The 17,674-nt window shown below is 33.1% G+C and overlaps 1 protein-coding gene across 1 annotated transcript in view; it reads right to left on the reverse strand.

Annotated features, from left to right (window-relative positions):
• GRIK2 (glutamate ionotropic receptor kainate type subunit 2) overlaps window positions 1-17,674 on the reverse strand; it is a 635,712-nt gene that overhangs the window by 92,537 nt on the left and 525,501 nt on the right. Inside the window, exon 13 of the mRNA XM_060030591.1 lies at window positions 14,294-14,511. Within this exon, the coding sequence (XP_059886574.1) occupies window positions 14,294-14,511 (218 nt within the window). The remainder of the gene's footprint in view (window positions 1-14,293; window positions 14,512-17,674) is intronic.

A 17,674-nucleotide genomic window follows, 5' to 3' on the forward strand; every position in this document is an offset into this window, starting at 1 on the left:
CTGTTTATTTGTTGGGTCAGGGTGGGGTTCCCTGCTGCTAGTATACCCTGAGCAGCCTAGTATAACTGGGAAACTGAAGTCCAACCCAAATGCATTCAATGTTAACTCTGTGAGAGGAGCACAGACATGCAAGTGATCTTTCTCATTCATAGAAATGTGAAGGCTGGATAAACTGTAGCTAATAGACAAAGAAAAATGTTTCTAGGATCATTCCTCTAAATGTTTATTAATATAGTTTAACCAAAAAAGGGTAATGACTATTTCTATATATTTCTATTACATGATTTTTTTTCCTCTTTTATTTGAAGACAAGATTATATTAGGAAGTCTAAACAGATAACTTTTAATATCTCTCTACTGATGTTAATTTAAGGTTTGTTTTAAAATATTTATTAAATTTAATATTTGAAAGCATTGAATTTTTGATATTTTAATCAAGTGAATATTAAAAATGAATATCCCAATTGCTTAGGTATTTAAGTTACAAGTGATTTCTCTGCTGTATATATGAGTTTATATATGAACATACTTCGAAATTTTGCAATGATTAAATGGAATGCGTTTGGAAATTAGCAAAAGGCTATTTGTTTTAAGCTCTGTCTCAAGAAAAAAATATTTCTGAAAGTATCATAAGAACATTTTTATAAGCTATTCTGCTGAATCTTTAAAGCATATTCCTGAAAAGAGCATCATTACTTGTGCTCAGTGAAAACAGAAGAATTTGTGTAGCTGTATTAGGGCTAAAAGTCTTTAAAGTTGAAATAAGAGGAAAACCAATGAGATCAAAATATTATATATCTATAGAAAAAATGCTGGAGGTCATTGTGACAAGATACTAAGAACTGTCTTTGGAGGTTGGACTTGGGACATTTTCCCCTTTTTTTCCTAAAATTCTCATGAGTCATATGCATTATTTTTATAAGAGAAAAAGAAATTTGCTTAGAATTACAATGGTTAATATTCATGGAGAGGAAGAACAATTAAAAATGGGAGTTTTTCTTCTATTTAAGCATTAATTCTGAATATGAATTGTTTGTCAAAACAAATCTCACATGTTAATAAAAAAAGACCATTAATTAAACTATTAATAAAAAGATCATTAATTAAAAAAGTATGTATAAGGTATGGATGGAACTGGATTCATGATGCATTTTATTTTTTTAGCTGTATAAAAGTGTAATCCAGAATATTATGTTTAAATATAATTATTTTAAAGTAATCTACAATCAAGATCAAATTATTAATTAAACAAAAATGAAACTGAGTGTCAGGTCTTAACATTAACCATAGGTAAACTGGATGTACTTCCAGGAACAGAAGCATTTATATTGGGGGAAATGGTTTCATCTGCTACAGAGTTTAACAATTCAACTATTAAGCCTTACAATAAGAATCGCAGTAAGTACGTACTGGGAGTTTATCACATGTTTAGTGTTTTATGTAAACGATCTATACGACACAAACTTATATCCCCAGTTTATCTATACTTTCTTACCTATAAGAACACAGAAGCCTGGAGAGGTTAAATAAATCCCTAGTGAGAGACAGACGTAGGATTTCATGCCACAATCTAGGCTATGCACTTACTCATTATGTTAAAATGCATTGCAGTGACTCAACAATTCTTTATATCCATTATTAATGCTTGTTTCTGATTCTTTGGTCTTTATTTAATTGTTTTTGTAATAAATTAAAGTGAAGCATAAACTCATATTGTTCTGAAAACAGTCAAGGGACCTACAAAGCAAACTAATTTATGGTGTAGCCTCTAATTAGCTGTAATTACAGTATTTAATAAATGAAACACCTACTTTTAAAGATAATCAAATATTTTCACTGTACTCCATAATGCTATGGTGTATACAATAGGCTAATAACAATCAAAAGTATTATTCAAATGCTGTCGGGAAAGATAAAAGTACAATTTATTGCCAACACTGTACTATTCTTCTACTAAAACAGATTTCATATGGAAACTGGGTATAAGAAAAATAAATTATGTAATCACCCATAATTTAACTCCAATTAAGATGGCATGTCTTATTCTTACAGAACACACTCATTCAAGCACATGTTTGCACATACACACACATTCACTCATTCTAAATGTTCTTTATTTATTACTATTGAAGAATTTCTCTGCATACTGGAGGTCAATGAAAGTGCTCACCAGTATGCGTCAGACATTTAAACAATCGTAGACACTGCCAGGGTCACTAATATTACAGCAAAAAGAAAAATTTGAGTTACTTTAGAATCTGATCCCTGTAAGACATTTAGCAATAATGTTTAATCTAGTCATATCTTAAAAGCAATATTTTTAGGAATCTGTTATAGTCAGCTTGCAGTTATCAATACCTATTAACGAACTCTAAAGTTTATTTTGTTCTTTTCCCAATCTGTGTGAGGTTAGGAGGAAGGATATAAAAAACTAGGAATGAGTTATAAATTGTTTACTACTTGTGAATATGCATGATGATTGAGTATCAAATCATTGAGTGTCAGAAGGGCTCATGATCTTACATGTTGTTTGCTTCCAAAGGGGAATAACTGTTCTGTGTTGTCTTTAAATAAAAATCTAAGTATCAAAGATGGCAGCAGCAGTAAGTAATAGTGAACTTCATTTTGCTTTATGATGAAATGAAAGGACCAACTAAACTACCATGTGATGTCTTAAATCAGCTCTTAATATCAAAGAACAAAGTGATATTACCGCTATTTGGACTTCTGGAAAGAAATAAGAAGACAAATGAACAAAAGAAACTTCAGCTGACCAAAGATGCTAATTAGTGTAAATTCCATTTGCAAAGAAAGAATAGCTTCCCTCCAAAGAGACATCACAGTGCATGCAAAATCAAGAACATTAACTGCCAAGGACATTCTGGATTTAGTAGAAGTTTCAGTGTTTTCACTCTGTAATCAATGGAAAATCTAGAGGAATAAGAATACTATGTCGTTTTTGATATTCTAAAGTTAGATGCCCCCCTTAAAAAAAAGACCACAAAAACAGTAAGCATGATTAATAGCTCCTAGCCACAATGCCAGTAAATATAATCTCAAAAAATTTACAAAACAGAGTCTGGATTTTTTGTTTGTATATTTGATTTAGAAACACCAAATCATGCTTTTATTCAGCTATTTATGTAAAAGAAATGAATTTTTCATTTTCATTATTTTTTAAGAAATAAAACATGCCAGTTTTTTGATAATATTTATCTCAGCTTATTTTTATGTATCCAAAAATATGTGCTTCTTGAATTTCCTTCGAATTTTTGCCTAACCAGTGGCTATGAACTCTTACAGTGACAATATTATTCATTATCCAGCATTTGACATGACAGCTCAACATCACTACATTAACTGACTTTCAAGTTTTCTCCCTCCCTGTGGGGCCCTCTCTCCTAAGATTGATGAGGTGTGATGCAGTGTTTGAGCTGCCATCCTGACTTGACAAACAGCAAGAGTGGTCCCTGCACAGAGCGGAGGAAGGAGGGCAAAGGAGAGGGAGAACCACAGTGTATCCTGGAATAACAGCAGCCTCACACTCTTGCTTTCCAAGGGAATTAAAACATCTTTTCTCAGACTTTACACTTCAGTCAAACACATGACTTCTTCCTTTCAAGTTCCCCAAAGCTTCATTGCTACATATTGAAAATGTAACAATTAGAGAGGGATTAAACTTTTGTCCCTGTGATATTTCAGACAAGCTAAGATAAAAGTTGTTACTCCTTCCGAGTTTAAATACATTGAAACTCTAATCACTTACAATTCCCAGAATGGTGTTATTGCTTACTTTTTAACTATTGAATTCACTCTGGCAGAGCTTGGGTAATAAAACCCATCATATTCTAATTTTCAGACAGCTTGATAGAACCAATGTTCTTAGTATAGATAAAGTGTAATGGAGCACTTTCTTTCCCATAGGAAAGTCTTTGACTCATATGCTCTGATGCCAACTAGCCTTCACATCTGCTGTTTCACCATTGATAGCTGTAATTTGGCATGCTAAACTAGTGTCTGATGAAGCAGCTTTCCTCAAAGGCACCATTTTATTTCTTGCAATGGGAACATAGTAAAATGGTGTTGGTTTTCTGTAGGCCTTATGCAAATCCCTGTAATAAACATAGGATCAGGCCTCACATACAATAAATTGTGTGTTAGTGGAGGATGGGGGAGGGAGACAAAGTCTTTGGGTAAAAATCACCCCCTTACTCTGCCAATAAATTAAATGCATCATAAAGAAGTGGTTTAAATATTTCAAACTTGACTAATTAATATCAAAGCCGTAAGAGGCACTGAAAAGAATACAAAAACACTTCAAAAATACCAGTTTATAATATTAAACAAAATATTATCATTTAACCTAATATTAACAATAATCCATTACCCACACCAATATCTTGACACCATTCATAGAAAAAAAAAATAATTTGGGAGAGTTAGAGAAATGATATGGCTACAAAAATCTTTGGTGAGATTTTTTTTTAGATTTCTAGAAAAAGTGTCTGAGGAAGAACACATCAACGTGAAGAGATGAAAATTTCAGTAATAATATTAATCATTAATCTAAACTAATTGCTCAGATACACTGGTGTTCAATCACATAAAGCTTTTTTTTCACTCATTTAAGTATGTAGAAAAATTTAAAAAGTAAATTATCCACAAACTTGAATACACGAAGTAAACAAAAAATTCAAAATGAAGTCTCTATTTATTCTAAATAACCATGGAGTTATTACCCAGGTTAGTAACTTGCAAGAAGTTACTAGAACAGATTTTGGCCTGGAAGCCTAAATATATCTTGTTTTTCCATCCCCCAAGATAGAGCAGAATGTCATGTTTGAGGAACATGTTGTTTCAGTTTAGATCTGCAGGGGGATATTGAAGAATTATCAAGTGACACAAAGGAAGACTTCAATTAGAATTATGTAATAAGTTAGCCCCATCCATTAATATAGGTACATTCTTTTTTCTACAACAAGGAAAGGAGTGACAGTAGTTCACTAAATATTACAGGATCGAACAATAAACTCAGGCAAGAAAACTACCTAAGCCCAAATCTCAAACTACTTCAAAGAACCTAACTTAATATTTACCTATAGTGTGAAGTACTTCACCTCTTCTTAATCTCCTCCTGCTTAGGAAAACACAAAAGTCTCATGTACGATCCTTCCAATACTCTAATATGCCCCTTTATGGGTCTCTTCTTTAATTTCCCCTCTGTGCGCCCCCCATGATAGAAGAAACTGCAATAAAAGTTTATAAAGGAAAGGTGAATATATTCACTGCTCAAGTCCCATAGAACATATGTTTTCTCACCTTTTTAGAGACACAAGCAAAAATCAGGATTTACCCCACCATACTTTTCGGAGAAAGCTCTAACCTTCTTCATACTGCTACAAGACAATTCTTATGCATTCCTATTGCGGGCCTCCAGGAATGTTATCAAAAGTGAAGATGTAATTAGATTATTTATTCTCAGCAAATCTGTTGAAAAAGGCTTTCAACGCAATTCAGGTAAATTATTCAAAAGAAGTAAGAATGTGGTCAGCAGAGTTATCATTTCATGCCTCTAATATTTTCTGGGGTCTGGGTTTCAGAAGAGATGAATGCCCACCCTAATATGAAAGAAATGGAAGTAGATGCAATCAGTTATTAACTATTATTGCCAATAAAGAAGGGGTTATTTAAATTTCAAATTAAATTAACTCTCTCTGCACATTAGAATCACCAGAGGAGGTTACAAAAAACTCAGATACCCAGGATCCTACCTCAAGAGAGTTTTAATTACTTGACTTGGAGAGGGGTGTGGGGCTCGGTATTCTTTAAAAGCTCCCCAAGTGCTTCTAATGTTCTACTGTGCAGACAGGTTGAGACTACTGATTTAAACAAATGGATATTTTAAAGATGTTTGAAACTTAGTGGATGATCTATCCAAATAGGACAAAATAATGACTCCATCCGTTGAGAAAGGAAAACTGATATGAAAATCAAGAATATTCTCTTATTCATCAGAGTGGTATACTGTCAATCACAGACAAGACCGTATTTCCATATGATGTACATGCTATCTAGTTCTACCGATTGCCATATTTCCTAGGACTTCGGTAGATAAAAAACTAGCCCTATGAGTTAAAGTAGTGCTTTAACTGGGGATTCTGAGAAAGTAGTCAGTATGACTAGTGTTACTGGGCTCTGGTATAGAATTTATGATGCATGTATAGGGATTTGTTTTTCTATCAACAAACCAAAAATTTTAATCACAAAACTTTGATGGTAATATATCTATGCTTATGTTAATATTTGAGTTTTAAATTACCTTCTCGGCACAGAGACAATATCCCCCATGTGAGACATAAAGCTAACATTTGAGACCCTTTGTTTCTAACTTATTGAGGAGAAAAGGGGGTTGTCATTACTAAGCATAAACTGACTCCAGGTAAATAAAATTACCTAAAAACAAAGCTATGTGGCTGGTTAGTAACACCTAAATAAACAGGGCAACTCTTACATGAGCAAGTATTTAAGAAATAATCCCTGTACTTACTATGCTACTAAAGTACCATAGTGAATTTTCTAATTATTATATTGTCAAAGAATCCCTTCTGGATAATGGTGGAAAATGATTAGAATATATAAAGTAGTAAATCTGGTACACAATAAAAGACATATTTGATTTCTATCAATGTGCAAATAATTACTGAACTTTTTCTTTGCAATGACCATACTTAACGAGGAATTTGTTATATAAAAGTCTTTTAAGTCCTGGGGCTTCCCTGGTGGTTCAGTGGTTGAGAGTCCGCCTGCCGATGCGGGGGACACGGGTTCTTGCCCCGGTCCGGGAAGATCCCACATGCCGCGGAGCGGCTGGGCCCGTGAGCCATGGCCGCTGAGCCTGCGCGTCCGGAGCCTGTGCTCCGCAACGGGAGAGGCCACAACAGTGAGAGCCCCACGTACCGCAAAAAAAAAAAAAGAATAAGTCCTGGATATCTACTGTGCAGAATAGTGATTATAGTCAACAATACGGTGTTATAAACTTCCAAGTTGCTGAGAAGCAAGATCTTAATTGTTCTAACCACAAAAAAGAAATGATAATTTTAATGTCATGGAGGCATTGGCTAATGCTAGACTGGTAATCATATTGCAATATATAAATTTCTCAAAACACTGTACATCTTAAAGTTACAAAATGCTGTATGTTGATCATATCACAATAAAAATAAATAAAATAAATTCAAAACTAACTTCAAATATCTTTCCCATCTTCAAAAACTATTGTAGGTCAATTTCCTGAATATGCAAAATGGAAATTCCCAAGTATTCTACCATCAATATAAGAAGAGGAAATAAACATTTATTTTAGAAAACACTTTTCAATCTGAAAAGTAACTACAGATGCCATGTTGATATTTTACTTTTCTAATGTATAAATCTCTTTATAGTAAATATATTATAATTGAATTATCACCACTGTTCTAAATAAAAATAACAGAAATTATGTTTTGCAGAAATTAAAAAATATCTAATGAACGGTGTTTCTAAATCCATTTATTAAGTGCATGCAATAAACTCCCAACTTTTTACATTCTATCCCTTGACTCAAAAATTACTTATGTTCTTTTGGCATTTAAGAAGCAAAATTCACTCAAGCTTTCAAAAAATCATTACAGGCATGCCATACCAGCAATTCAGGCTTACAAACCTATACTGTCACCCCAGCATAATTTAATTTTAGAAGACCATTGAACTGATAAGCTCAGAATAAGTAGCAGACTATAAAGAACGTGTTATAGTTGTATCTGCCCCAATGGCTTAAGGCAAATGTTTTAAAACCTTAATATGATCAAGCAGTTGAGGTCATGTAGGTGAGCCAAAATGACTCATGCACTTAGCTCTTCTGAGTAATGATGGATATGCCATGATGTCTTTGGCTATTACTTTTATTGTTGATACTATGAGTCCCTGGGCTATTGCTTTCATAATTAATAAGTCACTTAACCTCTCCATGGCCCAGTTTCCTCATCTGTTAAATGAGCATAATGATAATTGCTTCCTACCTTCCTTAGGGGTTGCTGTGAAGATTAATGAGATGGCATTTACAATGTACTGTGTTCTTCTAAAGAGGGAAACTATGCATAAACAAAAACAAAACAAAATAAAACCCTCCTTGTTGCTAAGTAACAAGAAATAAAACTACCGTCCCCCCCCCCCCCGCCCGCCGCCCCGCCATGGATTAATCCACTTGCTTGCGTTCCTAACACTGTAAACTTCATACACTTCTGAATAAATTGACTTTTTAACCCAAAGTTAAAACGGAAATGCCATAGAGGGCTACGTATTTTGAAGAAAACTTTTTAGCTCTCTACAGAGCAGAGAAATTTTGAAAGTAAACACACATTCTACCTAAAACATCTGTCATAGATGTTCCATCAATGAATGTGATATTCATTGCGCCAATAGATAACTGTACAGAATTTGATTTTTTAAAAAGTGAGTTGCCACCTTAAAGGAAACCTAACTATGAAACATTGATAACAGATGACAATGAAATCATTAGGGGAGGTTGGGAAAATGGGAATCTGTAAACTTAGCGGGAAATAATATTTTTATAGTGTGCTTTATAGTAACTTATAAGATAGAAAACATACTAATAATCTTCTGGACTTGGACAAAGAAATATTCAGACAAATTGACATAATAGTCAAAGTACCAGCTGGTAAATTTAACTACATAGGATAAGGTAGTACAAGGAAGAGATAGACTATTAACAATAAGAAGAACAACAAAGAGGAGGAGGGGGAAATAATTTTATAAAGAACTGGGCAGTTTTCAAACAGAATTTAGAGGTGATATGAAGGAGCTAGAATTTGTACGGTTGGGTCATAAAATTGTTTGCGATCTTCAGTGTCTCCAGCCAGTAAAAGTTCTCAAAATTGTTTCAACATGGCTCCAGGCCTTAATTAAAAATCAAATTAAGCATGTTGCCTTGAGGTGCTTTGTTAAAACCTCCGAAAAAGTTAAGGAAATGCCTTGTAGATTTTCACCTGTGGATTAAAAAGCTTCTAGCCCAAAGTAGCAATGATTAAGTCTAGAGAGAGGCACATTTTAATATGAACTGTGGGTGTGGTTTTTAGATTATAAATGGACTCAACTGGATATATTTAAAGGCCAAAAAAGCTTAGCAGAAATAGAGTCTGTTCCAAAGGTATTAATAGAAAAGCCTCTGGGTCTCCAAATTTCTAGGAGTAGGACAGCTGACTTATAAGCTCAATGAAGGTTTATGTTACATGCCACTAAGAGTTTTTGGTCATTCGTTAAGCAACATTATTGTGGCAACTGTTAACTAATAGAGCCCAAAACACATGCAAAGTCTGTGCTGGGAACTGGAGATCCAAGGGTAAATGATACAGATTCAATTCATGTCCCTGTGCTGTGCAGTGTAGTATGGAAACAGAAGAATTAATGGAATACAATTTGGGGTGATCATTTAATAACTGAGGTATAAATGCTCAGAGAATTTAAAAAAGGAGTACCTTACCCAGACTGGGTCGATTTGGGTGGGGGAAAGGATCAAGAAAATTTGCCTGGATTAATTGAATTTGGATCCAAGGAATAAAGAAAATATAACCAATTAGGTTGGTAGATAAGGGCAGAAAAGCATAACAGAAGGAGGTGTATCATGTAGTCATCATGTGACACGAACTAACCAGTTTGGCTGAAGTTTAGAGTGTGAGAGCAGCTGGCTAAAAAATAAAAAGAAGCCAGACCATGATGTGCCTTGTAAACCTGATAAGGAGCTAGGTTCTTATCCTAAAGCAAAGAAGCGGGGTGATTTTGGAGGGTGTTAAGTCACCTTGTAGAGTGTAGAGAACAATAGGGAAAAAAATTGGGAAAGAGAAATGTTGCAAAACCCTGGACAGAGATGACACTGTTCTGAACCAGGATGGTGGTAAAGGAAATAGAAAGATATATAGGAGGTAGACAAGTGTTGGGTGGTGCTGGGAGATGCACAATATTTGTCTAAGGTTTAATGCAATCCCTTCCACATAAGAGATAAGTAAATATTTATTGAATAAAAATGTATTCTTAAGACTGAACATCCATATCATATAATTGAGAGCATACGATGCATGATGAAACTGGACGAAATAAGACATCCTACTTATTAGATTACAAAAAAAAGTTAAAATTAAGAAAGAACATTTTTTCATATTAAATAATTTTTAAAGTTCCCTTTACCTGTGATGTGGCATAAATTCCCAAAAGAATTGTGAATTGTATCTCAATATACTATATCACAATACACAGCCTAGAAAATAGCTTCTGAAAACTGCCCCCTCAGATTTTTTAAAAATTTCACTTATCAAATTGTTCCTTCTTCATGACAACAATAATGAGAAGAATGAAGCAATTTAAATAAGATAAACATGGTGTGATCTTTTAAAATCTATTTTAAAATTATCTAGTTGTGGGTCATAGAAACATACTTTACTTGACTATGTTTAAAATCATTCTAAATTCTGAATTTTAAAAATTAGCCATGTATTCTAGTAATGGTAATTTACAATGTCTATCAAGCTTTTATTAGGCACTTAGCATGTCATGTAGAGCTTTCATTTAAGATTAAAAAAAATTGTGAGAATGATTCTGTTAGTCATTCTAATTTAGAGATGAGGAGTCAGAGGTTTACAAGGGGCAGTGTCTCATCTAAATACAGCCAATAGGTGGTGGAGTCTGAAATTAAGCTCAGGTTTCTCTAATTCCACAGTTTCTTTCCCTCTTAGCAACTATTCTAAATTGTAGACTATGTGTTCAGAAGTATTAAGTGATTCACATTAGGTATCTGATACCATTTAATGTCTTTTTAACATGTGGCAGAAATCTTTTTTAATAACCATGAAAGAGGATATGCATTTCCTTTGATACCTTTTGGAAAGACAGACTATATTAGCATATGTGGCAAAGCCAGAGATTTCAGGCAGACCAAACCCAGAGAGAGAATTTGTAGAAATTGAAAAACCTGAGTCATAAGTTGCATAGAAACAAGGTGATTTCAGCATCATTTTGTAAAACATATGACTTACTTTGAAAATACAGGCATTCTCAAAAGAGACCATAACACCTACAGGCTATAGCTGAGTTATATAGTTTTTATATAGCTATAGCTGAAGTTATACTTCAAGGAGAAAGCATGTGCTGTTGCTTGGTGACATTTATAGAGTGTTCAGCCCTGGGGTGAGATTTCAGTTCTGCTGCACCAAGTTCCCAGATTCTGAGAACGTTTTGACCCTACTTTATTGTTTTCCAATAAAATCCTTGGGCCCTCAACCATTTTATTATCTAAATATAATTAAGAACATATTGGTGATGTCACATAGCTTTCTATTGATTTACATGGGATAACACTGAAGAAGCACCAGCTGCTCGATTTTGAGTTATTTTGCCAGTCATGGCTTTACATTTATCCCTGGAGAGAATTTGTGTGGAGTGTAATGGATACAGAAGAAAAGAAGAATGAACTCTTCTTGAAGACAGTATACATGTAAGGTCAATGAACAAAGTCAAGTGTGTTCTTTGGAAGAGGAATTATTCAATGTTGTAGAATGGCGGTGTAACTCTGTGTTTTGCAATACTGAAGACTCACCCCCTTTAAAGCCAGGTATCTTGAGCCAGCTCTTGCTTGTAGTAACACAACTTTAACATTCTTTAAAATAATTTTCTGGAACTGAGCTGTTTCAGAATAATGAGTTAACAGCAGAGTCTTGTTCAATTAGTAAAAACAGGATGGAAATTCCTTTAGAAATCAATGCCTTAAGGGTGCTTCCTAGAGTGTTTGTATGCATTGCTGTTAATTAAGAAATAAAAGAATGGTGTCAGATGTAAATCGACTATACACAATAGTCTTGGATTCATTGTAGAATTTCAAAATGACCATGCAATTCCTTCAATTACAGATTGCTAGGGAATTTTTTTTTTTAATTTCATACCAATGGCTGGTATAAGTAGATAGTTTAACAAGCCAAAATATGAGGTTGAAATTAGTATCATTTAGGGCTACACTAAAATAACTAAAGAAAATCAACATTTACTGTATCCTTTTAAATTCTAAGGCTTTTTCAAATTTCAACAGTAAGAATTCAGCATGTGATAAAGTTATCAACATAATTGTCAACTTAGTGATTATCACTGTGTGGTTTTTATTGTGACAATTGTACATTCCCAAAGGCTTCAATTTTACAGAAAGAAAGTCTGTGCTGTTGGAAACAAAAAGTTGTTTCATGTCACTTTTCTCTGGGTGCTAGAGGCACCCGTGTGTATGAGAAAGAAAAAAAAGAGATGAGAGTAAGAAGAAAAGTGAGCAGCAGAGTGAAGTTAGGCAAAATGACACTGCAAGAGAGCAACTGAACTAAACAAGAAGTAAATTAGCAAAACAGAAGTTTGAAAGACAAGAAAGACAAAGAAGGGAGAAAATAAGCTTAAAGATGGGGAAAAGGAGAAAAATTTTAAACGTTGATTTTCCAGAGGTATACCTTGCTCATAGTATATAAGAACTTTGAAACTTAAGATATTTGAGCCTTCTAGAAAATAAAAGTAAAATTTAAACTCTGAAGTATTTGTGAAACAGAAATAATTACTTCTGGTATCAAATCACTTGCATTAGTATTTTCTACGTATTACTGTACAAAGTCAACTTCAAAATTCTCTTGAATATTGTACTAATTTAAATGCATTACATATTCACTCCGAGCAAAGTTAAAGACACCGATGATGTACACTTAGAATTTTCAACAGCTGGTTTCTTTTTTATTTAAAAAAAAGTGTTTTATGAAAAAAACAATCTATTAATATTAAATATTCAATTGGGGAAAATTGATCAATTGCAATTAATATAGACAAATAGCACCATACTGATCATAATGCTTTGTTCATATTTGATTATTCAATAAATTTGATTAGATGATAATAATTTTCCAATTGAATAAAAAATATGCATCCAATCTTTAACCTAGGCATAAAAAATATTCTCTCTGAAAGTAATTAAATTTTAAGAATTATACAGATTTGACTAAAACAATCAATCTATCTCATTCTTTGGGTATTTGGTGTCCTCCAGAACCCTAAAAGAAGCCGATTTAATTTGGTAAGAATTTTTACAAAGAAAGTTGCATAATTATTTGGCAAAGTTAAGTAAAACACAGTTATATGATCCTAGATCTAGTCTTCCCTGTCTCCAATTAAACTATAACCTTCTTAAAAGTGAGAATTAGACGTTATTTGCTCTAGCATACCCAACGTGTAGTACAATTTCTGGTACTCAGTAGGCACTTACTGAATGTTGAAAGAATTTGTTTTATAACTTGAGTCGGTTATTTTTTTAAAAGAAAAAACATCTACCACTTCTACTACCCACTTGAACTGCCAACTGCATTCCTGTGAACAGTGAAGGAAAATACCAAGGCTTAAAAATTTGCTCAACCTACAAATAACATAAAAATACTTAGTAAAATAGAAAAGAAATTATGAAGTGATACTGATTCCCTAAAATGAAATCTCCTCATTGGGTCTACTCCGGCCCAGTGAGATCAGCAGAAGCAAGGAGAAGATCTGAATAATAAAGAGGAGGGCAAGATACTCTATATGCTTGGAACTTGGTGCAAGCACACTTTCCATTTAAATGTTCCACAGGCTGTCCCACTGCAAACCATTGCAAGTTCAATGGGGTAGCCCATTTTGAGATTCTGTGCCTTCCAGAATATTAGATGGATGAATGTCCAGAGAATAGGAACTGTTTCTGCTTGTTTCTACCAGTCCTTATTTTCCTTCTTTTTCTATAGGCTCTGAACAAGTTGACCTTGTCTCATCATAACAGAAAGAAATGTCTGTATGGAAAACATTCTTACATGTAATCATTCTGTTCTTCTGGAATACCCACGCCTTGTAGAGTCTGACTCGACTCTGCTATTCAATTTTCAGTAAATATATTTATTTATTTATTTACATTCAAAGATAAAACCTTGTTGGGGAAAAATAATTTTACTTTTTTACAGATTCTCCTCCAAACAAAAATGGAATACTTATAAAGCAACAACTCCTTGTCATTTGCAAGTATAAAAATGTTTTGCCTTGATGGTCGTATATTTAGTTGTATACCTCTCCACCACCTGAGGAATATGCTATTGATTGTTCTGCACAAATAACAATGTTGCTATACTCTTAAATTCATTAATAGAAAAAGGGTTGTTGGCATTCTATCATGTTAATACATAAATTTTGGATAACCAGTAGGACTTACCTTGAAAAAAGTCATGGTTGCACCATCCTCTACCGTTCCATACTCTATCTTGGTTTGCTTAGCTAAATCATCAGCAGAGTCAATAGGGGATTCCATGCGCTCCACTGTCAGAAAGGCTGCTAAGTTAGCAGTATACGAAGAAATGATGATAAGTGTGAAAAACCACCAAATGCCTCCCACTATCCTGGTGGAGAGCGCTTTGGGCATGAGCTCAGAACCTAACAGAGATTGGGGGGAAAAGGTGAAACGAATACAGAGAATTTGATCAGCAGTCAGGTACTTTTGGTCATAGTGGCAGAATGGAATCACTGTGTAATAAAAGCTTAAATCACAGATTTATATATCTCTGTAGTAAGCAAGGAACAGCCATTGGGAGAGCAGAGGCTAATTTCAGATAATACGCAGTCTCTTAGGACATCTGAGTTTACATATAGTGACAGGAGACTCAAGTTCTACCTGAGACAGTGCAAAATAAGAATTACATATTAATGACTGGGTAACCTTTATAAAAATAGAATTAGAAGGGAGAAATCTCTCTCACTCTAGTTTATAAACCACTTTTATAGATTTTCATATCTTGTTAGTTATGTGGGTTTTAGAAGAAATGACTTAATGTACATTCCAATCCATTTCTTAACAAGCTTTATTTATGTAAAGTTTCATTTTTCATGCACATGAAGCCCAAAAGTCTTGTCTATACTGCCATTTAAAAAAGTAATGTTGTAGGAAAATAATTTTAATTAACCACATTTCTTGAGCTGTGGGGTTTTAGTCCAGTTTTTATTTTAAAATAGGTAGTAAATTATTTTCTTATGCATAAACAAATGTCTCCTATCACTATAGTTAGCCTCAATGAGGAAAATCAGAATAAGAATAGTTAAATTGCCATAAATTTATTTTTACACACATATAAAAATTTCATAATTATATTACAAAACATGGCTGGAGTTGCCTGCTCATGGTATTAATAAGAGAATGAGATCTGATAATTATATTTAGCTTTTGAGTATTATTAATTTTAATTAATTTAGGTTATAAAATAAAATTCTAACAATTTTTAAATTGAGTCCTTTGGTTTTACCACATTATTTGCAGTCTTAATATTGAAATGAACACATATCAGCATGTGTAACTTTTTTATAAAAAAAAGTATACTAAATTTATGGATATATATATTACTATTCACTTTTAATCATTTTGAACCTACAGTCAAGAAAGCACTGGCTACAAATTAATTTTAATAGGGTTTGAGTAAAATGGAATGAAGCAAAGATGGACTCCATTTGCTGTTTTGTTTAACATATTTTTTAATATAATAACGGATGCAGTAAGGTAACGCATCTTTAGAAGGAATGAAAAATACAACAAATTATTCATGTTAACATTGAAAAGAAGTGGTATCATGACTTGGCTCTATCAAAACAGCCCATCTTATACTGCAGTTCATCTCACCCTTCCAATTTCAAACAAACAAACAAACAAACAACATTTTAAAAAGCAGACAGACTTGGACATGACAGCCAACTCCAGCTCCAGACTCTGCCTACCACTCTGTAAGGAAAAAAAACAGAAAAGTACCTTTCTGACGTAGTTGCTCCTAGGCCCTGTCAGACACACACTCGGACACCAAAACACTAAAATATTCAATATTCCCAAGATGATCAGCAGCTATGGCTGCCCAGTCTATTTTTTTTTTTTTTTTTAACAACACCACCAATAAAGTCAAACAAGACTGGGAAAGAAAAAAAACAGTGGAGACATTCGACAAAAATGGCCCAATTACCACAAGTTCATATCTTACCCAAGGACTTAAACGAGTACCTCCTAGGCTTGTGAATCAGAGCCTGGTTAGGGGCTGACTGTCATGTACTCAAGGTAACGTCATGTCCAGCACTATATCCCACTAATTCCTGGGGAGCTGGGCATCAGCCAGAATAGTATGGGTTCCTCTTTCATGTATCCACCAGCAGTGAAGTAGTTATGTGGCAAAGCAAATGTATATTTGAATTTTTCATTGTTCAGATTGTCATCATTTTCAGAGATATCAGATATAGTCTTATTTCTAATTGCTAGATTGTATAGATATCAAGTTCATCTCACCAGTATACATATTCAAAAGTCTCCAAATATTTTATAAAATATAAGTAAAAAAGAATATTTTATTTTCCAAAGTGGTAGGAAAAATCATTTTAAAATCTTTATTATGGTCAGATCTTTATTATGAGAACAATTTGTTCCAGGCTATTAAGGTTAATTATTAGCCGGTGACTAGCAATTTGCCTGGGGGAATGGCATAACCCAGTGCTACTTATAAAAGATGCTTGTCTCATATGATAGATTTTTATTCACTTCTAAAATTTTAAAAGAACTCCAATATTATCTTCCAACTGTAAATAAATCTAAGGAAAAAAAAAAACCACTGGACCCAAAGTGTAGGAAAGGGCAAATACAACTACTGATTATTCATTTTATTTAGAAAGAGATGCCTCAAAATTAGATTAGTTCATGTAAGAGTTCTCTGAATTTTCAAGTTTTAGGTTTAAATACCTGTAAAACTATATATATGGATACTTATATTTTTAAAAGGAAAAATTATCTCAACTCAGTAGGATTGCTTGTAAAATGTATTTGTTAAATTGATTTTTTTCCTTTTAACATGTAATTATTTATTTTCACTTTAGGAAGTAGTTTATAAATGAAACAGTAATGAACTAATGGATTTATGCATAATATTAAACATGCAAAAGCAAAGTACCTTTTTTATAAACATTTTATAACTTAACAATAAATTTTCTCTTCCTCAGGTCTGTAATGCAATTACCAAATGAATTTCTTCAAAGTGGATAATAAATACACGTCTAAAATTTAAGGTAAACCTTTATGGTAGGTGTGGTAACTCTTACAAAGAAATATGTTTTTTTTTCCTTAATCCGGTCATTGTCAGTTGTTCAAATTTTGGGCATTTTGCTTTATTTACTACATTTTAAAACTTAAAAAGATTACATATTTAAATGCATAAAATAGTCTTCGGTCTTGGCTAATGAAATCTTTTATATTGAGTAGTAGGTCTGACATTAATTTATTGAACTTTTATATAAATATTAAAAGATTAATAAAAGAAATCACAGCAGCAAAAATAAATTCAGCTTGGGAGAACTGAGACTAAAATAATGAATTCATAGTTATATATATACCATTAAGACATATTGCATGTATTATGTCATTTTCTGAGAAATATAGTTTTTACTTTTACCGTTAATATTATAAATTTTAAATAATTGTGAAAGAGTATTTTTGCATGCACTTCTGAGCATGCAATACTTTATATTCTTATATACTATCAGATGCAGCTAATATTTTACTTGAAAAGGTAACTCTAAA

This window comes from Delphinus delphis, chromosome 14 (genome assembly GCF_949987515.2).
Source record: "Delphinus delphis chromosome 14, mDelDel1.2, whole genome shotgun sequence".
Lineage (NCBI taxonomy): Eukaryota > Metazoa > Chordata > Mammalia > Artiodactyla > Delphinidae > Delphinus > Delphinus delphis.